At 38.3% G+C, this 27,970-nt stretch overlaps 1 protein-coding gene across 4 annotated transcripts in view; it reads left to right on the forward strand.

The window, feature by feature from the left end:
* Positions 1-214: 214 nt before the first annotated feature.
* Positions 215-27,970, forward strand: part of LOC5571834 (homeobox protein orthopedia) — a 160,963-nt gene continuing 133,207 nt past the window's right edge. Inside the window, exon 1 of one of the 4 annotated variants that reach the window (XM_021841466.1) lies at positions 215-1,476. In XM_021841466.1, the coding sequence (XP_021697158.1) occupies positions 1,443-1,476 (34 nt within the window). In that variant the 5' untranslated portion in view covers positions 215-1,442. The remainder of the gene's footprint in view (positions 1,477-27,970) is intronic. The other 3 variants (XM_021841467.1, XM_001659915.2, XM_021841468.1) reach the window with 3 other exon arrangements.

The raw sequence follows: 27,970 nt of genomic DNA on the forward strand, positions 1-27,970 counted from the left end.
GCACCGCTTCTCGAATCCGTTTCAAAGCCATCGGTGGCGCGATGCCACGCCTCCTCCGCCTATCGGAAAGAGACATCCTGTGTGCGCGCTCTGGACTGGAATGGCAATGAATAAGTGATGAACCGTGGAAGCGTGAGCGAAATGGAACGAATCTCCACCGCAACCGGGTCTCGTCTTTGTGAGTTGACAGCAAGGCAAGCAACCAAAGCGCGGACGGAGATCATCACTGCTCGGTTATCTGGTTGATCCATCCGGATGGCTGTATTGTGTCTGTAGGTAAGCCGTTCTCCTGATACGCCGTCGTCGTCTGTGGGACCGGTTTTTTTTTTGTGTGAAGTTTATTGTTGGTCACCGCTGCTGGAATATACGGTCGACTGTTGCGCGCGTTGTTGCTGGATGCTGCCAGATCAGTTATGCAGCGAATTCCGTCCGGAGTGCGTTCGTTATACATTCTCTTCCTGTGTAGTGCGCACTAGTCTCTCGCGGGTGGAGTAGTTTTTCCACATTTGAACAAACATCCCAACGGAGCTAGGGGAATCCTCCGCAGTCGGCGGAATCATTTCCGGGGTTTCACCACCCCTTCAGGGATCGATGTTGGCTGGGACCAGAACCAGGCGCCGAGTAACTCCAAATCCCATCAGACCAACCAGCAGAGGCCAACAACACTCCGGGGCCTATCATTGCATGCTGAATCGCTCAAGCCGTCGGTCGGGCGGTCCTTCGCCACCTGCCGGAGTTTTGATAGATAATTTCCCCCGTTGACTTCGGTTCGGCGCACGCCGCCTCGTAATGAATTAAATTTGTTTGTTACTCATTCAATTAATATAGGCTAATTAATAAGCGTGAGAAGTGTGCTTCCTGCCCAGTTTTTTTCTGTATTTCTTCGTATTGCCGGAGAAGGTGAACGTGAGCTCGATGCAACGCAAACAGGGTGAAGAAACACAAACACATTTCGTCTGGAAGAAACCGAGGGAAGACACGTGAGCTTTGCAGAATAAGTGAAGTCCGCTTGGCTCGGGGTGTGCTTTTGAATGTGGATGTGGTCCTAATTGGACTAATGCAGGTCAACGACGCTTTTGTCGTCTACACTGTCCTAACAAGATCGTCGTCATTCAAGTGAGGCATGATTAAACACAGTGATTGGAGTCAAACGAAAATGGATATGCGTGATTGAAAGTGTGGTTCGACTTTTGATACCTATGGGTGCTTGTTGAAATCGATGAATTCGTGAAGAATGGAACTATCAATTATGTAGTGAAAGTGTATCAATACTCGGTTTTGTGAAAATGATGTTATAGACAGAACATGAATTTGTCAAAGTTAAAGAAGTTTAAGTAAAAAATAGATTGTGAAAATCGATCAGATTAGGAAGAAATTTGAGTGCTAAAAATAACTAGAGCTTCAAACTGTCGGCTCTGTCCATAAGGAACTTCTCAGCAAACATGCTGAACAATCTCAGTGCTGCTGGATTGGGAGGTGAGTCTATAATGTTCCGATTTGTTTTATAATGTATATGTTAATTGAGGTAATTCTAATAACAACATATTTTAAAACACTATCACTCATGTTTTTTACATTGTACGTACATAGATAAATAATAAAAAGCCAAATTATCCTCATTTGGTTTACCTGAACTGACAACGTGAACATCTACAGTATGGCCCATAAAAAAATGCGAAAATTGTTTGAACGTAAATGTAGGATCCACAAGCGTTATTTTTATTGTTTTTGATAGTGAATGTAATTTCTGGATAATGTAGTATATTCTGACATAACTTCGCTATCCAGGACAATTTTTGTCATATTTTTCTTACTCTCCTAAATAATGTTATAAAGCAAATAAGTTCAAAGGTTTTGTCCGCCCAAAGCTAGAAACGGCGTCTGATTGACTTATACTCTGGTGATAAACTTTCCACCTTCAAAAATCACACTTTATTGTTGAAAATTTTAGTTTGTTTGGCATCAGAGAATGGAGGAGTTCTTAGAGAACGTGTTTTTCGTGATCACAATAAAATATTTTGCCAGGGTCATAATTCTGAGGGCATTTGCGTCTTTTAGGTTTGACATGCCTTTATTTTTTGTTAAGGTTGAATAAAAAATAAATACGGAGCCCTATAACAGATTTTTACGGATAATTTTTTTTTTCATTTTTTTTTCAGAGACAACTTAAATCAATACTAGCTTATAGGTTTTGAACAAAACGGAGCCGCTTATCACGCTTATATGAAGGTTCTTTCAAAGCTCTGAAAAATGAGCCGTTTTTTCGAAAATATGTTTAAGCCTCCAATTACCAAGGTATAATCCAATTCTGTCATTTAATATGGGCGTATGCTGGAGACAAGTCCTGTGAAGAATCTGATGCCATCGTTGATGTTTTAGAAGCTTTCATCACACAGATATTGAACTCGACGTCCACATGATAAAATTTGAAGGTATGATTCCAATTCCTCTCTGGTAAGGTGAAAGTTACAGATAAAATCATATCAAAAGCGAAATACTGAGTCTAAATGGATTAAACAATACAAGTAATGAATAATATTTATGTTTCATTCACATTTTCTATGTAAAAACTACCATAAAACATGATATGACCATTTTCGCATTTTTTTCATGGGCCATACTGTACATTATCTTTAGGTGTAAACAGCTGGAAATCCAATATTGCACCAAAACTTTAAAGTCAGAAATATCACAAAGAAAGCAACACACAGCAGTACCGCTTCTTTTTTGTGCAATAGGAAGACCATAATGGATTATTACTGTTTTCGAATTTAGTGCCTTTAAAAACAAAAATAGGGGCTCAAGTTGGCCATTGTGACAGTCATCTTTGGATTCTGAGATTATTTTTACATCAATTATCTTGATAAACAATATTTCGTCAAATCATGACCGCCTTACTTACTTATTTGGCTTTACATCAATTATCTTGATAAAGCCTCGCCAACAATATTTCGCCAATTCCCTCGGTTCATGGCCGCTTCTCTCCATCCTCGACTGAGACCCACGCTCTCCAGGTCCTGGTGTACCTGGTCCATCCACCTAGCTCGCTGCGCCCCACGCCTTCTTGTTCCGACCGGATTCGTGGCGAACACCATCTTTACAGGGTTGTTGTCCGGCATTCCTGCAACATGACCTGCCCAGCGTATCCTTCCAGCTTTAGCTACCTTCACGATACTGGGTTCGCCGTAGAGTTGAGCGAGCTCGTGGTTCATCCTTCGTCGCCACACGCCGTTCTCCTGCACGCCGCCGAAGATCGTTCTTAGCACTCGGCGTTTGAAAACCCCAAGAGCTTGCAAGTCCTCCTCGAGCATAGTCCACGCCTCATGCCCATAGAGGACTACCGGTCTTATGAGCGTTTTGTACATCGTGCATTTGGTGCGGGGGTGAATCTTTCTTGACCGCAGTTTCTTCTGGAGCCCATAGTAGGCACGACTTCCGCTGATGATGCGCCTTCGTATTTCCCGACTAACATTGTTGTCAGCCGTCAACAAGGATCCGAGGTAGACGAACTCGTCCACCACCTCGAAGGTATCCCCGTCTATCGTAAAACTGCTTCCTAGGCGGGCCCTGTCGCGCTCAGTTCCACCAACCAGCATGTACTTTGTTTTCGACGCATTCACCATTAGCCCGACTCTTGTTGCTTCGCGTTTCAGGCGGGTGAACAAATCTGCCACCGTTTCAAATTTTCTCCCAATAATATCCATGTCGTCCGCGAAGCAAACAAATTGTCCGGATCTCGTGAAAATCGTGCCTCGACTGTTAAGTCCGGCTCTCCGCATGACACCTTCAAGCGCAATATTGAACAACAGGCACGAAAGTCCGTCGCCCTGTCGTAGTCCCCGCCGAGACTCGAACGAACTGGAGTGTTCGCCCGAGATCTTCACGCAGTTTTGCACACCGTCCATCGTTGCTCTGATCAATCTTGTGAGCTTCCCGGGAAAGCTGTTCTCGTCCATGATTTTCCATAGCTCTATGCGGTCGATACTATCGTATGCTGCCTTGAAATCGATGAACAAATAGTGCGTAGGGACCTGGTACTCACGGCATTTCTGGAGGATTTGCCGCACGGAAAAGATCTGGTCCGTTGTCGAGCGGCCGTCGATGACCGCCTACGCTCTCCAAATCCTGGTGCACATGGCCAATCATGGCACGCTGCGCCTCATGCATTCTTGTTCCGACCGGATTCAAAGCGAACACCGTTTTTACAGGGTTGTTGTCCAGTAGTCTACAACAAGCCCAGCCCAGCGTATCCTTCCAGCTTAAGCCACCTTCAGGACAACGGATCGCCGTAGAACTGGGCGAGCTCGTGATTCATCCTTCACCGCAACACACCGATCTTCTGCACACTACCATAGACCGTCCAAAAGCATTCGGCGTTTGAAAACCTCAAGAGCTTGTAAGCTCTCCTCGAGAATAGGCCATGTCAATATCTGTAGTTTCTTCTGGAACTCATAGCATTCATCAAGAGTCCAAGGTAGACAAACTCACCCACCACCTCGAAAGTTACCCCGTCTGCTTCTAAAGGCGATCAATGTTACGCTAGTTCTGCCTATTAAGTTAGACTTTCATTGGTTCGCGTTCCAGGTAGTTGAACAAATCTGACACCGTTTCAAATTTTCTCTCAATATCATGTCGTTCGCGAAGCAGGCAAACTGACCGGATCTCGTGAAAATCGTACCTCGACGGTTTGGAGACAAAATGTCGAAAGAAAAAAACGTTGAATCGATTGTGCTCACATTCCCGTTTGTCGCTTTTTATAGATAGGGCCAGGGAATGTATCACAAAATTTCTCCATAGTAATTTCCATATAAACCTACATTGTCATTGGGCCACCTTTAAATCACCACCTAGAAAGCTGAAAATTTCACAGAACTCTATTTTATGGTAAGGATGGTAAGGAACATATTGGAGATTGAATTCTTAAAGATTTTTAAACTTTGAACTGCCCTAATGGGTCATGCACGATTTAACTATCATCAGGTTTGGAGGGGTTGTTAGATCTTTGGGCATTTTTTGTAATTTATTTCCTAAAGCAACATAAAAGCTGTTAATGGTTAATGATTTCATAGATTTATTATGTTTGTTTCCCGTTGACTAGGGCCTGGAAAAATAATGCCAATGTGTGTTTCTTATAGCTTACATTTTCAGAAAACCGTGATTTCTGGGTACTGTGGAGAACAAATCTCGATCAAACGATGTTTAAGCTTATTTTAATCTTATTGGCGTGTTCGACAAACTTTAACAGAATAGAATTAGCTTTCAATAGGTGGTAATAGCATGTGATTTTGATTTATGAGTATTGAGTTATGATTTTTTAAACCTTAAAATATACCTAAAAACACATTTTCAACTTGAAGCATAGTGAAATCTTTATCAAATGAGCTGAAAATTTGACCCAATGTCTGGTCTTAGCATGCGAGTTCAGAATACACCCGATTCTGTTTTTGCCCGAATTTTTTTTACACGGCCGTGCAAAAAAAGTTTCCATACATTTTTTTTTTCGCCAAAACCTTATTTTTGCATGAAACGTCGAGAAATGTTATTACTTTTTTTGCACGGTTTTTGAAATTTTGAACTGAAAACTTTTTTTGCACGGTACGCATCCCCCGTGCAAAAACAGAATCGGGTGTACTGCTTGACCGGAAGATTTCCAGACTTTTTTTTTCAAATATGAACAGGTCTACTCTAGATCTATCAATCACATCGCGTCCAATTCGTGATACGTAGCCTTTGCGGGATGCATTAAGCTTCTAGTAAAGCTTCCGTGTTTCTGGAACCAGTAAGAACCAATTTATTTGAATTTTATGGCGTAAAACTCGACAATTGTTTAAAATATGACTAAATCTCATAGAAATGGAATCCATTACAAGGAATTGTAAAATTCGTGAACATTTTATGGCGAAACACAATCACAGAAATCAAATAAAAAATACCAGCTTGTTGCCCTAGAATAGAGCGGTGGTGAAGTCCTGTTTTCTCCTGATCTTACGTCTTCGTTTGCGGTTTTCGTTTTGTTTATAAGGAACATTAGGGCGATTCGAAATATAAAGATGTTTGAAAATTCAGTCTCTCATAGTTCACTTACCATCATTACTATAATCATTACTGTGAAAATTTCAGCTTTTTCGGCGGTGATTTACATAAAGGTGGACAAAGTAGGTTTATATGGAAATTACTATGGAGAAGTTTTAGAAAATGTTCCAAACCCGCTAGTACTGTTATGTAAGTACGAGCTTATCATCGTGAAAACTTTTTCTTTTAGCCATCAGAAAGTTGCTAAAGGAAGACATTCTTTTTGAACTGATTTTGTTTGAAATTATGCATAAGTATGCAGGGCTATAATTCCATATGGAGCTAAATAATAGAAAATAAGTTCATGAATATTTTCTCCTATCTGTAGGAATGAATTACTCTCTTCAACAACTTTCTTTATTAAGGTTTGAAAAATCAGTTATCACTATGAGATGATGTAGTTACATTATAGTACTGAATTGTTTGGAACATATTTTAATATTTTTCCATAATAATTTCAAAATAAACCTACTTTGCCTTTGGGCCTCCTTCAAATCAACACAGAAAAAGCTGAAAATTTCCTAATGGAACATGATCCCTCAACAACCGATAGCAGTAAGTTTGAAGCATGCTCAAAAGAATTTTGTCAAGTAATATTACCCCCAAAATGATCATAGCTGTAAAGGGCTTTCGTGATATACTTCCGATCATGACTACACTAAAACCTCAAGACTTAGGTCTTTTTTTACGTTAATTGAATTTACGTTACTTTTTTTACGAAGCTCGTAAATCAAGTTGAGATGATTAGAATGAAAAGGTTCACGGAAATAATCTAATTTGTTTTCAACTTATGAGTTGTGGTTTAGTTCAGAGGTGTTCCTTCCATAAACTTCAGAATACTCTGGAATATTGTCTCCAGATCTACAAGCGTTGTCTATGAACCCACCAAATCATCGCACATGCAAAGAAATTCAGAGCAATATGTTACTGGAATTTTATTGTTGTGTTGTTGTTGCATTTGAAGGATATTCTTTTGCATTTAAGGACTTCTTGATATATAGGTCTTAAAATCTACATACGTTCTAGGCAACATAGTAGACGGTTACACAGCGCAACAAAAATGACATTTTTGCGTGTCTCAAGAATCAAATTATGTGTCTCTAGTAGATTTGGGGTTGCTGAATCTGATGCCGTTTTCAGAAATTTTCCAGCACGTCACAAATTTTGCTACAGGTCGTCAAAGTTGTATAAAACATTGGTTTCGTTGATGTTTACCTAAAATTTGAAGTATATTTTATCAAACTTTTTTGTGATCTTATCCACCAAGCATGTAAAATAGGACGTAAACTTTCGTTTTAGATATATTTTGGTTGAAATTTCACGATTAAATTTAGATTAAACCGATTTTTTCAACATGCTTGCAGTCTCCATACGAAATTCTTCGTTACTCTTATATGGCAAAATACAATACTTTTCTGAACCATCAAAAAATAACTTTTCCGCATGAAAAGTATTATGATTTTTGATGATAAGTATTGTTATACACATAAAGTTTGAATTCTGTGGCAAATTAAGCAAATAAATTTCCTTACAAGCTGGCAAACTTGCATGCAAGTTGGCTGAAATAGTCATTTTATGCATTTTCAACACCTAATATCTCAAAAACTAGACGTGCTATGATAATTATGTAAACGGCAATGGATTCAGCAACCCTTAAATGAGTAAATAGAGGTATTTTGATGCTGGAGACAAAAACGTGTTCCGCAGTGTTATTAATGCAATTTGTGTTTTTAGTAATTCAATCATGTTTGTTTCATGAAAGCTAAACAGAGTTTCTTCAAAAAATGTGCGTGACCAATCACGGTCATTTAAGAACTTCCTGAAATATAGTTCTTCAAATCACCGAACATAGTTTTCAAATCTTTTAGAATTTTGGGTTTGAAACATGCTCAGAAATGTATGAGGAATTTGACTGCGAATCTCGATGAATACAACTGAAGTTCTAAGTAATCCAAGAACTTCTGAAAGGACAGTCCATAAGGTCTGCAAAATATACCAGCCTAATGATTAGTTATTTGATAAGCGGTACATATTCATTACACTCATGTTCTTCGTCTTCTTCTTCTTCATCTTGGCAAAACGTTCTCACTGGGACAGTCTGCTTTTCAGCTAAGGGTTCAATGAGCACTTCCACAGTTATCAATCCTTAAAAGACCGGGACAAACCTTGAATATATAAATTGAAATAAATGTTGAAGTTAATGTGGTTAGTTGATCTTAAAATCCTTAGGTCAATCATTCACCTATTCTTTGGCAAAGTTGTTCAGAAGACCAAGGGTTACCTGGCGTTGTAAAATCTGATTGAGAATCCATCCACTAGGTGGCGCTAGTAATAAATGTTATTCAATCATCTGTTTCTCAAGATTTCTATCAGCTTGAAGGTCAGCGGCAAAGTTTTTCAACAGATCAAGGGCTATCTGGCATTGAAGAGTCTGATTGAGTATTTATCCGCTAGGTGACGCTGATAAAAACAAATTTTAAATCTTCTTTATAGCCAGGTCCTTATCAGCTAGAAGGTTGGTGTCTTCGGTAAATAATTGAGGGCGGTGAAAAGTCTGATTGACAATTTATCCGCTAGGTGGCGGTAGTTACGCGTTTTCTTTAATTGTCTTTATCGAAAGATCCTTATCAGCGCGAAGGTTGATGTCTTCGTTAAAAATATTCAACAGATTGAGAGTTATCTGGAAGTGAAAAATCTGATCAAAAATTTTTTTTGTTTGCCGGAGCTAGATACATGTTTTTTATTGCCTGCATCTCAAGATCCTTATCAGCTAGAAAGCTGGTGTCTTCGGCCTAGCAGTTCAACAGATTACGAGCTATCTTATGATGAAAAATCCGATTGATATACATCTTCTAGGTGACGCTAGTAACAATTTTTCTTAAATTGTCTGTATTTCAAGATCCTTGTCAGCCGATCTGGCCTTGAAGAATCAGATTTTGGAAAATAGTAAACAAATATCTGATATCTTCAATATCTCGATGTGCTGGAAAAATAAAGGTTCGTGTCTAACGGTGGCACCCAATTGAGGGACAATCCGATGGATGGTGTTACAGTCATCTCTCCATAACTTTATATTCAGAATCTTTATATTGGCTATAGCTCACCATTTTAAAAGTTGGTTTTCATGGGTACGTTACTAGTCCCTTCAAGCACAGTTGCATTTGTTTTGTGATACATATATTTCGACATTTCAGTTATTTAGTTTATTCTGAATTGAGTAATGGGTAGTTGACTGTAATTTGACGGTTATTAAAAATTCTGTTTAAAAGCAATCTAGATGGAGTCTCAACAACTTTTAGTTCAGATAAACAATATCTATCTGATCATGGATGAATTAAATCTTTTTCTAGATGTAGCTAGTTCATTTCAAGATCCGGGTGTCATGTCAGTGCGATAAATGTCGTCAGACACTAAAACAGATCGTGTCAAGGTTCAATTTCCGCTTCAGCCTTTGAAACTATTGGTTTTATAAATGTTTGGTATTTCTTCGGTGATATGTCTCATATTTCCCTTGGAACAAATAGCAAACTTTGTGGCATTGTATAGACTAGAGGAAGGATATAGGTTTCATCTGAGACTTTGACGGCCAATTTAAATTACCGTCCTTATTGGAACAGAGCCTGCTTTTCAGCTTAATTCGTTATAAAAATAGATAATTAAATAGTAATTTTCTTTTATAATGCATACTCGGTACCAAAATGATTCTTCAGCATATATTCAAATTCAGCATTCATTGTTTCATTTATTTGATCCAAAACCATTGATTGAAATGAACAATCAATTGTACAGCTGAGATAAAATAAGGTTGATTGTTTTTTCAATGGATGCAATGGAATTCAACATGATGAGCGGTTAAAAGATTAAGATAGTTAAAAAACATTCAACCACTTTAAACCGAGATAGCGTCGAATTCCAAGGTGGCTGGAAAGATGAAAAAAAAACTGAAAGGAACTAGAGAGTGGTTTCAGCATATACTAGCGATCAGTGACATAAAATTGGAATTCTAACGATGGATGCCGATGGCGGCCTGGTATCAGCGAGAATTGCTCACATTCTTTTTTAATAAAACGCGGACACATTTTTCTCATAAAATTTGCTAAAAATTTGTTGCTGAGATCATTTTAAATGTTTATAACCTGTGAAAATCCAGTTACAGCTTCAGTATTAACATTCAACTGAAAAAAATTTGGAAAATTTAATTTGTTTCGATCAAAAATACTTGGGCAGTTTTTGTTAAATAACTTGATCGAAACATTTTTTCATTATGTGAGATGTGTACGAAGTTTGAAGCAACTAAATTAACAGCAAAATCATGCCAAAAGATTTAGAATCGGTTGAGTATTCATGAAGTTACGATAAAAAAAGATGTTTTTTCTTGTAAAATGAGGAAAAATAATGAAAAAAGCTGCTTATAACTTAGTCTTGTTTTGATATTAGATAATTTTGATGTTCAACAAACTGTTCATTAATTTGATTTAATGATGCCAAAAAGCTTAAGCTTCAAAATTGATTAGAACATAACAAAGTCCAGAAGGTCAGGTTTCATAACTTGAAAATTCACCTCCAAGTCGCTTGCGACACCTCTGAATATTTACATTTTAAGCTAAACTCTGAGGTTTCTCTTTTTATGTGATTTGAATTCAGCATAACATACAAATTTTTATTTTTAAGAGATTTCGAATAATAAGCCGCACCCTAATCTACAATTAAATCTAATTTTGTGGCGAAAATCTCATCAAAACTTCTATAAAGTCACAGTATATTAAACAACGTCAAAATGACAAAAGATCGAAAAACAAAAGGTCGAAAGACAAAAGGTGCAAGAACAAAAAAACAAATGACAAAAGGTTGAAAACCTTGTCTGTATACACCGTGGTCAATATATTCTCATACACTTTTTCTTTCCTTTGGTATAATTTTATTGAATGTAGGATAATCCTATGTTTTAGTATTTCATTGTAATCTGGTACTATCAGACTGACTCGATTTTGTCAGCCCCCGATTTTGTCTTCCCTGATTTTGCCTACCCCCGATTTTGTCAGCTTTTTGACTCGATTTTGTCAGTATATTTTAAATATTAACCTTCGGGCTGTCGCGTTGTTGTACTTTGTACAACAGTTGTAATTTATATGCTATCATTTTGCAACAAAGATGTCTATCGACACCAAACCAAAATGTATTCCTCAAAAATCTTCTTAAGAACAATACTCGACAGTTTTTATTTACAGTGTGGCCCTTTATAATACGGTAAAATCAACAAATGTACATGGAAGTCGCATAATAATGAACGCACTATGTACGGTTCGAGGAAACCACAGTTTGAAATCGTCATATCTTAAAATCCAGATAATATAGAAACTTGGGGTCTTTATAAAAGTCATTCTGGAGGTGAAGCGCTATCTGATGGTACCTCATTTAATTCTGAATTTGACCGCTAGGTGGCACTAGTGGGCATGGAAGTTTTACTTTTGTTTTGCAGATATTTCAGGATCCTGACTATTTAGATGGATGTCGTATTCGGCAAAGTTGTTTGGTAAGTTAAGTACTATCATTTTTCGAGCTAGTTGATTCAAAATTTTGCCACTAGGCGGCGCTAGTGAGCATGAAACTTTTGTTTGCAGATATCTCAGGAGCCTGACCACTTAGAAAGATAGTGTCTTCGGCAAAGTAGTTCATTAGCTCAAGGGCTATCATTATTTGAGCTAAGAAAAAGGGTATTTTGCTACCAGGCGGCGCTAGTGCGCATGAAATTTTGTTTTGCGGATACTGCAGGATCTCGACTTTTTAGACAGGCGCCTTCGGCAAAGTTGTTCAGAAGCTCCGGGATTATCATTATTTTGCAAAATCTCAAACTTTAAAGATTAAACAAAGAAAGAATTTGAGCTACTGAACAACTCTGCCGAAGACACCATCTTTCTAAGTGATCAGGCTGCTGAGATATTTGCGAAACAAATGTTTTATGCTCACTAGCGCCGCCTAGTGGCACAATTTTGAATCAACTAGCTCATACAATGTTAGTCCTTGAGTTACCGAACAACTTTGCCGAAGACGTCATCTTTCTAAGTCGTCAGGATCATGAGATCTGAGAAACAAAAGTTTCATGCTCACTAGCGCCGCCTAGTGGCAAAATCCCGAATTTCTTGGCTATAATAAAAATAGCCCTTAAGCTACTGAACAATTTTGCCGAAGGCGTCATCTTTCTAAGTGGTCAGACTCCTGGGATATTCGCTAGACCAAGGGTGTTGTACAAAGTACAACGCGCGACTACTCGCGTTACAAAAATTCTCTGCGCTCTCTGTTAAATTCGTCCAGAAACTACACCCAGAATTCCTTTAGAGTATTTTTTAATCTTTAAGGAATGACTTTAATTACTTTGATCACTTGTTACATTCATTCGGGGCTTTTTCAGTAATATTTTAAAACGTTCCTTCAAAATTTGCTCCTTTATTGGGATTCTGCCATGAATAACTCCATAAGCTCTTGAAAGGATCCATTCAAAATTATATTATGTTTAAATTTTCTTAAAATATTCTTTATTGAGTTTGACTCATAAAAAAATCTTTCGATAATTTCAAAATTCGTCTCAAAACTGTCTTTGAGATTCCTTCAGAAATCACTCTTCTTAAATTTTTGCAAAATTGCTAAGATTATTGAAGGATTTTTCCAGGAATCATCTTACGAGATTTTCCATAATTCGACTAGGAATTTCACTAAGATCATTTTTAAGCATTTAATCATCCTATAGAAATTGGAATAATTTTAGATATTTATTCACGACTTCATCAAATCTCATTTATGAATACCTCTAGTAACACAAAAAAATACGGAAACTAAAGAAAGTTTCTAAAAATATTACCTGTTGGTTTTCACACTGTGATAGTTTTTTTACAACAATTCCAGGTCAAATTCTTCATGAAAATGCCTGTCAAGTTTCTGAAATAATTCTATAAAAATGTTCAAAACACTTCGGGATGAATTTCAAAACATTTTGTAGAAGTTTTTTTTCCCGGTTGAAGCATTATATAAATTATACATAAAGGAATTCCAAGAAGAGCGTCGAGTTAATTACTGATGTGATTTTGAAGGAAATTCTCAAGCAAATCTTAAAGGAATTTTCATATGATTTTTTTTTTGGAATTTCGGAGTCCTAAGAGAAATTTTAAGAAAATTCAACAATTATGTACAACTAGGATTCAAGTTGATACCGGTTGTCTTACTGGCCAGAGAAAAATTACCATGTTTTTCCAATGAGTAATTCTCCAAGACGTTAAATGGACTTGTTACTCAAGACGCATTCAGGACCTTTCTATGCTTACTGTGATAAGTAAGGTGAATATCCCGCATAGTTTTATGGTTCATGCAAAAAAGGTGCACAGGCAGTGTATCAAGATCGTTTCGCTGAGAATGAAATTGTGAGGGCCAGTCTTTTCCCCCTGATATTCAAAACACCTGGCTCAAGTCCCTCGCCCCTTAAAAGTCTATGTCGGTTGTAAACGCAATTCATTTACACGTCAAAATTTGAAAAACAGAAATAAAAAAATTGACCCGATTTTGCCAGGTTCCCCATTTTGTCAGCCTAAAATTTATCGAGGGGCTGACAAAATAGGGTCCTTACTATATACACTACCCGCCATAAGTATGGAATCGCATCATCTAGTATTGCAACACCTCAATTGAATATTGCAGCACCCCAAAAAGTTTAGCATCACCCGTAAGCTATTACACTAATGACGCAATATCTTGGAAACCTTACTTTCTAGAAAGCTGCGGTCTTCAGCAAAGTTGTTCAGAAGCCTTACGGCGTTCATCAGCTGACATTTTTAATGCGCCATTTTGCCGCTACGTGGCGCTAGTGTGCATGTAAATTGGTCATATTTTAGAAGGCTCTAGCTCATGAACCTGACAACTTAGAATGTTCGTGTTTTCAGCAAAGTTGGTCAGAAGCTTAAAAGCGATGTGAGGCAGCACTGATTGGTTAGCAATTTTGCCGCTACGTGGCGCTAGTGTGCATGTAAATTGGTCATATTTTAGACGGCTCTAGCTCATGAATCTGGCCACTTACCTGACTCAGAAGCTTAAAAGCAATGTGAAACAGCACTGATTGGTTAGCAACTTTGCCGCAACGTGGCGCTAATGTGCATGTAAATTGGTCATATTTTAGACGGCTCTAGCTCATGAACCTGACCACTTAGAATGTTCGTGTCTTCAGCAGAATATTATCATTAGAGTAATTGGACTCCTCGTATTTCCCACAGGAATTCCACTCGAGATATCATTCATAATCCTCCAGATATCTCTCCAACGTGTTTCTCCAATTATTTCTGAAATTATTCTATATATCGTTCCTGGCTGTACCTCGAATTTCTCCAGAGATTCCTCAACAAAATTTAAAGGTGTTTTCTAGAAGTGATTCTAAAAATTCTTCCATAAAAACTCAATTTAATATGCCAAATATTAAACGAGTTATGTACAACGATATCAAGTATCATAAAACTGTGTTTCGTTACTTAGCAACTTGGCAACTCGCTAGTTAAATCATTCTTAAAACTTGGCAACTCGCTAGTTAAATCATTCTTAAAATTAAAAAAAACGGGATTCATACAGCCGAGTTTATGACAAAAAAACATGTGTGTAGGTTCATTCATGAATTCCTCCGAGAATTTCTCTCAATACTATTTCAAAAATTAATCTATGGATTCCTGTTGAAACTTTTCTTTCAAAAATTTCTAAACAATAATTTCATAAATTGTTCCAGAAACATACTGGGTACACCGAAAGGGTTTTGCGTCTAAATTAAAATTGATTTTTGCTTGAACTTGAACTCGACCACAAACTTCACTCAAAATTCGTATAGAATATTTTTATTTTTCAAGTAATTACTTCAATAATTATCTTCTTTTAGTCCTTGTTGAATTCATTCCATTTTTATCTTCAGTATGTCTCGAGATAAACTTCAAAATTTGCTTACGAGATTTTCAGGAACTTGAGCATTAAATCATCCCTTAGGTATAGGAATAATGTATGAGATTTATTCACAACTTCATGTGATGTAATTTATGAATACTTCTGCGCTAAAAACCCAGCAAAAAAAATCCATAAAAACTAAAGAAAATTTCTTGGTTTTCATACAGTAAGAAATATTTTTACACACATTCCATTTCCAAACATTGAGTTTTAAAACAATGTTTAGGAAAAATTATGTGATAATTCCGTATGGAACTCTTTGAATTATACTAAAATGAATTCCAAGAAGAGCTTCGAGGCAATTATTTATGCTATTTCGAAGGATTTTCTAAATCAAGAGGATTTTTTAATGAACCTCTTTAGGAATTTCTGTGTTCTGTGAGAAATTTTTAGATAATTCATCGATCATGTATAACTAGGAACTCAGGTTGATTCCATTTGTTTTACTGGACAAAGCAAAATTGGCGATCAAAGGGACCACAACGAATCGAATCTTTGGAATTTTTCCAATAGGTAAATCTGCAAGACTTTAAATAGACCCGTCACTCAACATTGAAATAAGACGCGTTTAGGACTTTACTAAGCTTACTATGAAAAAAATACGGTGGGTATCTTATATAGTTTTATGTTTCATGCACAAAGAGTGTAATGTATAATGATCGTTTTGTCGTGAAAATCGTGAATGAAATGTTAAGAATCGATCTTCTCAAGCCCCCCCCCCCCCCTTTGATGAAAAAACCTGGCTACGCCAATGGGCATCGACCCCTTAGGGACCGTTCAAATATTACGTAACGCAACAGGGGAGGGAGGGGGTCTTACATAGTGTTCGAAGAAAAATTTGAAATTTTATATACAAAAGTTATTACGTGGAGGTGAAAGGGGGTCTAAAATTGACAAATTTTGCGTTACGTATTTTTTTAATGAACTTTTAAAAGTCCGTGCAAGTTCTTGACGTGGTTCACAAGCAATCATTAACACGTCGAAATTTGAAAAACAGGAACATGATTAAATGACCCGATTTTGTCAGGCTCCCCATTTTGTCAGCCTAAAATTCATCGAGGGGCTGACAAAATCGGGTCCTCACTGTATTATATTCCACAATGTTTTAGATTTTGTCTAAGTAAACAGGTTCGTAGAAAATGCCTTCTTCTAAATATTTGCTGAAGATACGAACATTCTAGGTGGTCAAGATCATGTGCTACAGCTCGCGAAAATATAACCAAATCTACCTGCACATCTGAGAGAGAGGAGACAGATGGCTCAGATTGCGAGTTCCCAAAAGACAAGGGAACCTGTCATAAACTGACACTGGAAAACCACACATTTGAAGAGCAAAGCGTAAAATACCGTCACAATTTAGGTGCAAGTTCTTGACGTGGTTCACAAGCAATCATTAACACGTCGAAATTTGAAAAACAGGAACATGATAAAATGACCCGATTTTGTCAGGCTCCCCATTTTGTCAGCCTAAAATTCATCGAGGGGCTGACAAAATCGGGTCCTCACTGTATTATATTCCACAATGTTTTAGATTTTGTCTAAGTAAACAGGTTCGTAGAAAATGCCTTCTTCTAAATATTTGCTGAAGATACGAACATTCTAGGTGGTCAAGATCATGTGCTACAGCTCGCGAAAATATAACCAAATCTACCTGCACATCTGAGAGAGAGGAGACAGATGGCTCAGATTGCGAGTTCCCAAAAGACAAGGGAACCTGTCATAAACTGACACTGGAAAACCACACATTTGAAGAGCAAAGCGTAAAATACCGTCAGAATTTAGGTAAAGGTAATTAAACTTTCTAGGTGTTTTTCGATGACTGCACATTTTAAAAAGTTAAATACTAAAATATAGTCGTGTGTTGGCAAACTGCTATTGTTTTTTTTATTCATACCTTTTTCACAGTGAACAACAATGAGTGAATGATTTTGACCAAAATAAGATCATTAGACCGTTGTGCACAACCCAAGAACTAAAGAAAGAAGTCTAAGAAGGCAAGAAACTTGCCAACTGTCAGTGAGCTGTCTCCTCTCTCAGCTGTACGCTAGCACCACATAGCGGCAACATTGCTGACCAATCAGTGCTGCCTCACATTGCTTTTAAGCTTCTGAACAACTTTGCTGAAGACACGAACATTCTAAGTGGTTAGGTTCATGAGCTAGATCCTGCTAGAATATGATCAAATGACATGCACACTAGCGCCACGTAGCGGCAAAATTGCTAACCAATCAGTGCTGCCTCAGATTGCTTTAAGCTTCTGAACAACTTTGCTGAAGACACGAACATTCTAAGTAATCAGGTTCATGAGCTAGAGCCGTCTAAAATATGACCAATTTACATGCACACTAGCGCCACGTAGCGGCAAAATTGCTAACCAATCAGTGCTGCCTCAGACTGCTTTTAAGCTTCTGAACAACTTTGCTGAAGACACGAACATTCTAAGTAATCAGGTTCATGAGCTAGAGCCGTCTAAAATATGACCAAATTACATGCACACTAGCGCCACGTAGCGGCAAAATGGCGCATTAAAAATGTCAGCTGATGAACGCCGTAAGGCTTCTGAACAACTTTGCTGAAGACCGCAGCTTTCTAGAAAGTAAGGTTTCCAAGATATTGCGTCATTAGTGTAATAGCTTACGGGTGATGCTAAACTTTTTGGGGGGTGCTGCAATATTCAATTGAGGTGTTGCAATACTAGATGATGCGATTCCATACTTATGGCGGGTAGTGTAGCTTGTTTGATGAAGTAGAAAAATAAATTGCTTTGATATATGATGAAATGTCCATTGAAGTCGTTGTTCGTACTTAAAATGAATTTTTGATTATATTGGTTTGGTTTATGAAGTTGAAATCAGAGCATTCAAGAAAAAAATCAGAAGCTTTAATGTAATGATATTGCGTTTTGAATAAATAAATATTCATGAAATTTGATGTTTAGATGTGCGACAGTTGCAGATTGAATTTGACTCTGTCTGTTGCAATGGTTCAACCACAAGCAATGCACCGTGTTCCACAGCAGATCAATTTTTAACGCTCCGCTTGAACTAGAAATATTTTTATTTATTAAATTATAATCAATGTAATGCTATTTTCACTTACAATTAACAGTGCTCCTTTACGCCTATTTATCTGGTTTCAAACCTGTATTTATTTCAATAACTAGTGAATTCAATATAGCTTCCTCAACAATTTCTATACAGTCTCTCAATCTGAAGAGCCAAACAACGTCAACTGTCATCTAGGGTAGCCAGCTATGCATTTCACGCCAACACTGCCTATGAGCGTGCCGCTGGAAACATTTTTCCTAAAATGTAATGAGATAAGCAATGAAAATTTCCTTGACTTCCCTGGGCAAAGAGTATCATCGTACCTGCCACACGATATACGAATGCAAAAATGGCAGCTTTGCCAAAGAAAACTCTCAGTTAATAACTGTGGAAGTGCTCATTGAACACTAAGCTGAGAGGCAGGCTCTATCCCAGCGTGGAAGTCATGCCAAGAAAAAAGAAGAAGAAAGTTGTTCACATGTGCCAAATATGAAGTTTTCTGACTGGTTTGGCAGATTTTTTTGCAAAAAGACAATAAAATCACATTTTTTCAATGTACCAACGAAACTTGAGCAGTGCAGTTTATCCGTTTTCCTGTACTATTCACAACAGCAACGCACTCCGACCTCAACTTCCACATAGACAGACTTTCTCGTTTTTCGAACCTGTCTATTCCCAGGGGCGTCTTTCATTTTGAATTATGAAAGCCTACCCACAGCCAGGCGAAAATTTTCCACCACACTGTTCTCGTAGGCGTACGGTGCAAAGTTGCAACGTGACTGTTTCTCCGCACATCACAAACGTAAAAGAGCATCAGCCGAATTCGCACTCGTTGTCGAGATTTTACCTCGACATATTTGTGAAATTGCTACAATAGTTGAATCCACAGAGCTGCGTGCCTTTCTCACTGTCGATCGATATTTTTGTTCCATTGCAATTTGAACGTTAGGGAAGGCTGAATAAATGTGATTCCAACCTAAGGACTGTTAATTTTAAGGTTTTAAAGTAGAACCTTTTTAGGGATATATATTTTTCATTTGATTATGAAATTGTTTTTCAATACATTGTTCAACTACTATTCTTCGATGTTTTAAAGGTATTAGATTCAACAAAATGCGTTTAGTTGAAGCAGTAAATTATACTTCCATGATCCCCTCAGAAAAACTGTTCAACAAAACTGAACATTACTTTTCCCAAAATGATCCTTATTTTTATGAACGGATTATATGTTGGTATCCTTCACTATTCTACTGAACGTAGAGGTTCAAAACTACCATTAATATTCCACCAATCTCTGACATTAGATCCCTCTAGTGTTTTGTCCATTGAGCGGAAATCTGCCTTTATCTTACGACTATCAAGTAAGAAATTTTAGAAGTGTTGACTTTGCATACTGAAAAAGTTAAATTTGTAAAAAAAAGCAGCAAAACCATCACTCTTTTTCAAACGTGTACGCATACTTATCAATTCTTATCTGTGTTCTCCCCAAATTACGATCAGTTTTCCCAAAATGTCATTAAAGGGGAACAAGACGTGTGATATAAATGTGATTGAACTGTATCACTGATGACAAATTGGGAACATTTTCCACTAAGTTTAAAGATTATATTTTTAAAAAACGCATTTTTTATATTTTTTTATTCTTTCTTAGTATCATTCCAAACATTACATTCATTTATTATATCTAGGTGTTCTGTGTTAGACAACACTATCATCCTAATTTTGTAAAACAAATTTAAGAGTGTATTAACATTTTGTATACAACATATTACATTTCATTTGCCGTATCAGTTCAGATTTCTTACAGGTGATTTAATTTCACCTGTTTATAAGTGAAAAAACGCTTTCAATTTACTCAAACTAACTTAACCTATATATATAGCACATTAATCGTGGCAATAGATGATTGAAACGATTTCTGTCTGAAATTTATCATTATTTCATTTGACATTTGTTCCAATGTTTCAACATTGGATATTCTATGTAGCTCATTGGTACTATACCAGAGAGGAAGCTTCAGAATCATTTTCAAAATTTTATTTTGAATCCTCTGCAGAGCTTTCTTTCTGGTATAACATATATAGTTGAGTTTTTGATCATGAGGAGAAATCTTTCATTTTTGCAAGTATGAAGAAAAAATAACCAAACTCTTTTACAATCGACTACAGATGACACGCAGGCTTCGTCCTTTAGCGGGGAGGCCTGTGTCATCCGCAACAATTTTTTACATTTCTGAGGTTAGTCAAGTAAATCAGATGTGAAAATATTGCATTTTTCCTATTGTTCTGTGTTTCTATAATTGTATTGAAATAAATGGATCAAGTCTCCCCTATAGTTGAGCAAACACCACATTTTCTGCACTCGTTCCAACAAGCGACGAATATCGATCGGCAAACGGACTTTTCCAAACAACATGCTTGATATTCGGGCCATCATCAAAGCCATTATAAAGTGTGGATAAATACGTAATGACGATATTTCGATGTCGTGATTTTTTTTTCTGTACAGGCAACCCATTTCACACTCTGGCACGAAAAGGTCGATGGAATAACCCGACGATGCTCGCTTTTTTTCTCCTTGCTCCTCTGTTCTGGTTGCTGGAAGCTGTGAATTCACGCTTTTCGTACGCTGCTGTGGAAAGTTTCAACGATACGCTAAAGCTACAATGCATGGTTGCTACTTCAACTCGCGTTGCGTTGTGTTGTCGCCGCAAAATCAAGAGGACGTCTGCTATTTTTCTCACTTTTCGGATACAGGCGCGAGAAAATATTAAAGGTAACCACCGGTGGACCTTTTGTCCCGAACAAACTCCGCTAGGGTATCCGATGCGATCGATAATAATAAATCATTCATTTTCATTAGCAAACTTTTCGGGTGGGTAATGGAAATCATTGGCTGCCACGGGATGTTGTGTTCGGGTTTAGGTTGGGAAAGGTTCCTTGAAAAAAGGGCTAAGAAGGGAAATAGTAAGATATTTATGCTTGAAAAATCATTTTTATATAGTATTTGAGAAACAGAACTATACAACGATTTGGGGTCAAGATGGGCCTTCCTGAGCCTAGTGGTAACGTCCACAGCTACAAAGCAAAGCCTGAATTTAATTGTCAACCGTTTCAGGATCATTTCATAATGAAAGTTTCTTTGAATTCCATGGACATAGAGTATTATCGTACCTGCCACTTTGGCAAATTAAGCCATCGTGTGTTAAGTTAAGTTAAGTAAATTGAACAAGTGTTTTTTTTTTCTCTTATAAGCAGGGGAAATCAACTCATCTGTAAAAAAAATCCGAACTGCTACGGCAAATGAAATGTAATATGCTGTTAACAGAATGTTAATAAAATCTGCAATTTGTTTTACCAAATTAGGATGATAGTGTTGTCTAATAACACAGAACACCTAGATATAAGAAATGAATGTAATGTTTGGAATGATACTAAAAAAGAAAAAAAAAGCCCATCATGTGAATGTGTTACGTAGAGATTCCATTAGAATAAAGTGTGAAAGTTTGAGTTGGACAAAAGTTTCTTCTTGAGTTCAAATCAAATCTTGCGTTCAGAATCATAAGGGCTGGTCAGGGATTGAATGCTGAGAAAATTGAGAGATTCTCTCTCTTATCGCTCTCTGTAACAGTCATGATTTGCAGCACATCATGAGTGAGTGTTTATCATTTACTCCTACAGCTCTGATTAGATCGATGGAATAGCAGTGCATGATAAAACCATGTCGCATGTCATTCTCACCTGTAAAAAGAAGCAATTGATACAATGGTATCTTTAGTAGATTTGGGGCTGCTGAATCTGGTGCCGTTCTCAGAAATGTTCCAGCACGTCACAATTTTTTGCTACAGGTCTCTAAGGTTGTGTAAAACACTGGTTTCATTGATCTTTACATAAAATTTAAACAATGATTTATCAAATAAAAATTGTGATCTAGTGACGGCTGACAATAACGTTAGCCGTGAAATACGGAGGCGCATCATCAGTGGAAGTCGGGCCTACTATGGCCTCCAGAAGAAGCTGCGGTCAAAAAAGATTCACGCCTGCACCTGATGCATGAAACGTGGACGATGCTCGAGGAGGACCTGCAAGCACTTGGAGTCTTCGAACGTCGGGTGCTTAGGACGATCTTCGGCGGTGTGCAGGAGAACGGTGTGTGGCGGCGAGGGATGAACCACGAGCTCGCCCAACTCTACGGCGAACCCAGTATCCAGAAGGTGGCCAAAGCTGGAAGGATACGATGGGCAGGGCATGTTGCAAGAATGCCGGACAGCAACCCTGCAAAGATGGTATTCGTTTCGGATCCGGTTGGTACAAGAAGGCGTGGAGCGCAGCGAGCTAGGTGGGCGGATCAAGTGCGTATCGATTTGGCGAGCGTGGGGCAGAACCGAGGATGGAGAGATGCGGCCACGAACCGAGTATTGTGGCGTGAAATTGTTGATTCAGTGTTATCTGTGTAGATGTTAACTAAATAAATGAATGAATGATCTAGTCCACCAAACGTGCAAAATAGGACTTTAACTTTCATTCCAGATATAATTTGGTTAAAACTGCACGATTAAATTTAGATTAAATCGAGTTTTGACGTAGGACTACGTCTTTGTTTTCTATATTGGGGTGCACTTTAAAAGTACGGAAAATGAGACATGTAACGAAATTAGGGGAGATTTTGAACGTTAATAACTCAGTTGTTTATGAACCAATTATTACGATTTTAGTATCATTCGATCAGAAATGTATCTACGCATCGTTAGTAATATATCCGATAAGTGAATTTTGTTGTTTAACTATTGAAAATTTGATAAATGTTGACCCCTTTCTTATCCAACCAATCACGTTCAAGCACTTTTCGACGGTGTCGCTTCCCACTATAAAAGCAAATGGTCCCTGCTTCTTCCCTCAGTCTTCTTTTTGCAGTCGGACTGTGAACACGGTCGGGCGAGTCATTCTCGCTTTGCTTTTGCACCCGCGTCACAGTCCAATTTGTGTCGTCGGAAGAGGAAGACGCAAGATTGATTTGCGGCGGCGATGACGATGGCTTGGGCGCTTCTCCGAGCGGCAAACTACTGCTGCTCGGAGAAGCGTCCAAGCCATCGTCTTTGGCGCCGCAAATTTATCCGCGCTCCCAGATTTCGACCCGTGATAAATTCAGCATCGGCGGTCAAGAAGCAAGCCCGATAGGAACCAGATACCAGAAGCCCCCAGAATTGCTGATCCGAGGAGCTGCTGCTAATCGAGCGTCGGAAGCGCTCGAGTTTCCAGATTTCGACACGTGCCCGTGGATCCACTACCCGTTGCTGTTTGCGTTGAGGATTTCCCGTTTGACCATGGCGATCAAGTGATAACTTCCCGCAGTGCTATTCATCTGCCATCGGACCTTGTCAGGACCATCAAATTTGTGGTAAAGAGTTGAAGGAATAATATTTCCAACCTGATTACATCTTATATTCCTCAATCAATCTCGCAGTTTCGTACAAAATTTAATTTGTTATGAATAATTGATGGCACGTCAATTTGAGACTATTCGTGGACGCTGCTGCAGTGCCGTCGGGGTGAGTGCTCAAAATTTCATAACGATTGTAAACTAGAGTGGAATTTCCGACAGTGTCTTTGATTTGCCATATTTTATGAGAACACTTCGATTACGAAAATGATCACATGTAACAAAATTGCGACATGTTTAGTATGCTTTTGAAAAGAAATTCTAATTGAACAATATTCATCATTTTGGCACCCATGGATCAGAAATTTACCTTCATATTAAAGAAAACTATTGATTATCAATAGCTATCTATAGAATATTTAGTAAATGTCAACCCTTTCATTCATGTTCGACCAATTTCTCACGCATTATCATTTTTCGCAATTATCAAGTAATTCTAAGTCCAACTCATTATTGGCACATATGCATTTCCCAGATTGGTCGATTAGAAAGAGAAGAGCACGAAGGGGAGGAGCATAATCTGCTAATCTAAGGGTATATAGCATGCTCCCATCGTTGGATTCGGTTTCATTCCGTTTCGACTTCCGAGCTGGCAAGAGCTCCTCCAAACCGGCTCAGCTCCTCGCTACCAGAGGCAAGCTACGAGATGGCTGAAGAACATCGACCAAAGCCGCTTGTTGAAGCGCACATCGTCATCCGCAACGCAAATCTCATCGGGCGAGGAGGATTGCAACAAGTGCGCCGTCAAAATGTGTCCGTGTTACGCAAATTCAACAGTTCAATCGGCCCTTTTCAGAGCCAACAAATGTGTTTCAAAGAGTTGATTGTGTAATATTCCCTAATTTGTTCGAGATGATCGTCATCCGCACCGCAAATCTCATCGGGCGAGGAGGACGCAACAAGTGCGCCGTCAAAATGTGTCCGTGTTACGCAAATTCAACAGTTCAATCGGCCCTTTTCAGAGCCAACAAATGTGTTTTAAAGAGTTATTTGTGTAATATTCCCTAATGTGTTTACCACATACTTGCTATAATTTCTTAATTCATCTCATAGCAGCATACAATAATTGATTTATTGCGAATAATTGACAATACGGCAATTAGAGGATGTTTCCGAGGACGCTGCTGCAGTGCCGTCGGGATGCAATAACAGCATAATGCTAATCTTGTACATCCCTTACCCAGACATCAGTTTCATACAGCCTATTTCCCAGATAAGAAAACGAAGAATTTGAAAGGAGGAGCATCACCTGCTATTCTAAGGGTATAAAGCATCCCTCCTTCGTTGAATTCGGTTTCATTCTGTTTTCGCTTTCGAGCTGGTAAGAGCTCCTCCAAACCGGCTCAGCTCCTCGCTACCAGAGGCAAGCTGTTGATCACCAAGCGGCGGCAAGTTTGTACGAGATGGGTGAAGAAAATCGACCAAAGCCGCTTGTTGAAGCGCACATCGTCATCCGCACCGTAAATCTCATCGTGCGAGGAGGATTGCAACCAGTGCGCCGCCAAAATGTGTCCGTGTTACGCAAATTCAACAATTCAATCGGCGCTTTTCAGAGCCAACAAATGTGTTTTAAAGAGTTATTTGTGTAATATTCCCTAATGTGTTTACCACATACTTGCTATAATTTCTTAATTCATCTCAAAGCATCATACATTAATAGATTTATTACAAATAATTGACAATACGGCAATTTGAGGATGTTTCCGAGGACGCTGCTGCAGTGCCGTCGGGATGCAATAACAGCATAATGCTAATCTTGTACATCCCTTACCCAGACATCAGTTTCATATAGCCTATTTCCCAGATAAGAAAACGAAGAATTTGAAAGGAGGAGCATCACCTGCTATTCTAAGGGTATAAAGCATCCCTCCTTCGTTGAATTCGGTTTCATTCTGTTTTCGTTTTCGAGCTGGTAAGAGCTCCTCCAAACCGGCTCAGCTCCTCGCTACCAGAGGCAAGCTGTTCGTACGAGATGGCTGTAGAAAATCGACCAAAGCCGCTTGTTGAAGCGCACCGCAAATCTCATCGGGCGAGGAGGATATCAACCAGTGCGCCGTCAAAGTGTGTCCGTGTTACGCAAATTCAATCGGCCCTTTTCAGAGCCAACAAAGGTGTTTTAAAGAGTTGATTGTGTAATATTCCCTAATTTGTTCGAGATGGCTGAAGAAAATCGACCAAAGCCGCTTGTTGCACCGCACATCGTCATCAGCACCGCAAATCTCAACGGGCGAGGAGGACGCAACCAGTGCGCCGTCAAAATGTGTCCGTGTTACGCAAATTCAACAATTCAATCGGCCCTTTCCAGAGCCAACAAATGTGTCAAAGAGTTAGTTGTGTAATATTCCCTAATGTGTTTACCACATACTTGCTATAATTTCTTAATTCATCTCATAGCAGCATACAATAATTGATTTATTACGAATTATTGACAATACTGCAATTTGAGGATGTTTCCGAGGACGCTGCTGATGTGCCGTTGGGATGCAATATATTTCCTATTGTTACGTGGTCCTACGTCACCAGTTCGTACAACTCCATAGGGATGTACCCTTATAGTTTTTAAACATGCTTACAGTCTCCATTCAAAATTCTTCGTTTCTCTTACATGACAAAGTACAATACTTTTTAACCAACAATAAATATATTTTGAGCATCGGAAGTATCATTAACTTTGTTAAAAAGTATTGCTATACACATGAAGTTTGAGTTCTGAGGGAAATTAAGCAAATAAATTGCCATACAAGCTGGCAAACTTGCATGCAAGTTGGCTGAAATAGTCAAATTTATCATTTTCAACAGTCGATATCTCAAAAACTAGACGTGCTATGATATTTCTGAAATGGCAATGGATTCAGCCATCCTTAATTAAGTAAATAGTGGTATTTTAGTTATTGAGACGAAACCGTGTTCCGCAGTGTTACGGGGCAATTCGACTGGGTGTTTTTTTACTGTAAAGTGTTGTCTATTATTAAATAAAATGTTGACAACAATTATTATTAAATAAAATGATGTCAACTCAATTTTGACCTAAATGCATTAGACTGGCTTGCGATTCAAGTAAAAACAGTGATTATATTAGAAATTTATTTAAAACAGCTTAAAAACTTCAGGCTTATCGACAGTTTTCCATTGAGAGAGATTTGAAGCATTTGATATGTCTTCTATTTTTTCTACTTGTTCATTTATTTGAGATTTAACCACTTTTGGCGCTTTACGGAGCCGTTATTCATTTTTTGTATTATTTACAATTTATTCAATTTTCCGAACCAAAATTAATATGAGATGAAGCCAGGGGCCCAGATAGCCGAAGCGGTAAACGCGCAGCTATTCAGCAAGACCAAGCTGAGGGTCGTGGGTTCGAATCCCACCGGTCGAGAATCTTTTCGGGTTGAAAATTTTCTCGACCTCCCAGGGCATAGAGTATAATCGCACCTGCCACACGATATACACATGCAAAAATGGTCATTGGCATAGTAAGCTCTCAGTTAATAACTGTGGAAGTGCTCATAAGAACACTAAGCTGAGAAGCAGGCTCTGTCCCAGTGAGAACGTAACGCCAGAAAGAAGAAGAAGAAGAAGCTAGGTTACTCATGGCATTTCGAGGTTAATGGTCACAATTTTTGAAAGGAAGAACATGGTAAAGATTGGGCTTAGGGTTCTCTGCAGCTCTTCCTGGAGGTATATCGTGGTAGCTCGATTATCGTGTAATGGCGTTGGTACCAATTTCTTCCGTCTGCCGGATGGCCAGGATCCTCAATCCAACATAAAGGAGACAAAACACAGCAAAAAAAAACTGGAGAACACGATTATATGCCTTCTTGTAAAAGTTTTACCAATAATTCAATATGCGTATACTCATTTCTTAGCATTACTTGAACTTTATCATTATACGTTTTGAGAATTTCAATGGACAACGCTTGTTGAAGTTGCCCTATACATTCAAAATAAAGTCATAAAGTTTTTCTAAAAATTTTCACGTGCCTCATCTTATGCAATGCAAAGAAAATTCAGGTTCGAATAAGGGGCGCATAGAAGGCGATTGGCCAAGAACGTCATAAAACATGCGAGAATTTTTATTACTAAACGAACCTCCTAGTTTGAAATGCTTTTATTGCTAGTGATAAGCCCCGGATTTCCCGGATAATTTATCCACTCTTCGAAATCGAGACCAAGTTTCCGATACATCCCTAATTATCAGCGCCAATAATTTATTTGAGCTAAATATAAAAGTAAAACTCTTGTCTGACTTAACTCTAATGGAAATCGATTGAAAGTTATAGTTGGTTTTAAACAAGAAAACTGTACGTTTGATCTTATTTCTATAACAAGGGCCAAAATCAAACAAGGGCAGTGAATCAATTGTCACCCAACACGCAGTAACAAAGACATTGTCATCTCCTATTCCTGTTGCAACAATTTTATCATAGGGGGCAACGTGTCGTAGTTGG

This window comes from Aedes aegypti, chromosome 2, assembly GCF_002204515.2.
Source record: "Aedes aegypti strain LVP_AGWG chromosome 2, AaegL5.0 Primary Assembly, whole genome shotgun sequence".
NCBI classification, from domain to species: domain Eukaryota; kingdom Metazoa; phylum Arthropoda; class Insecta; order Diptera; family Culicidae; genus Aedes; species Aedes aegypti.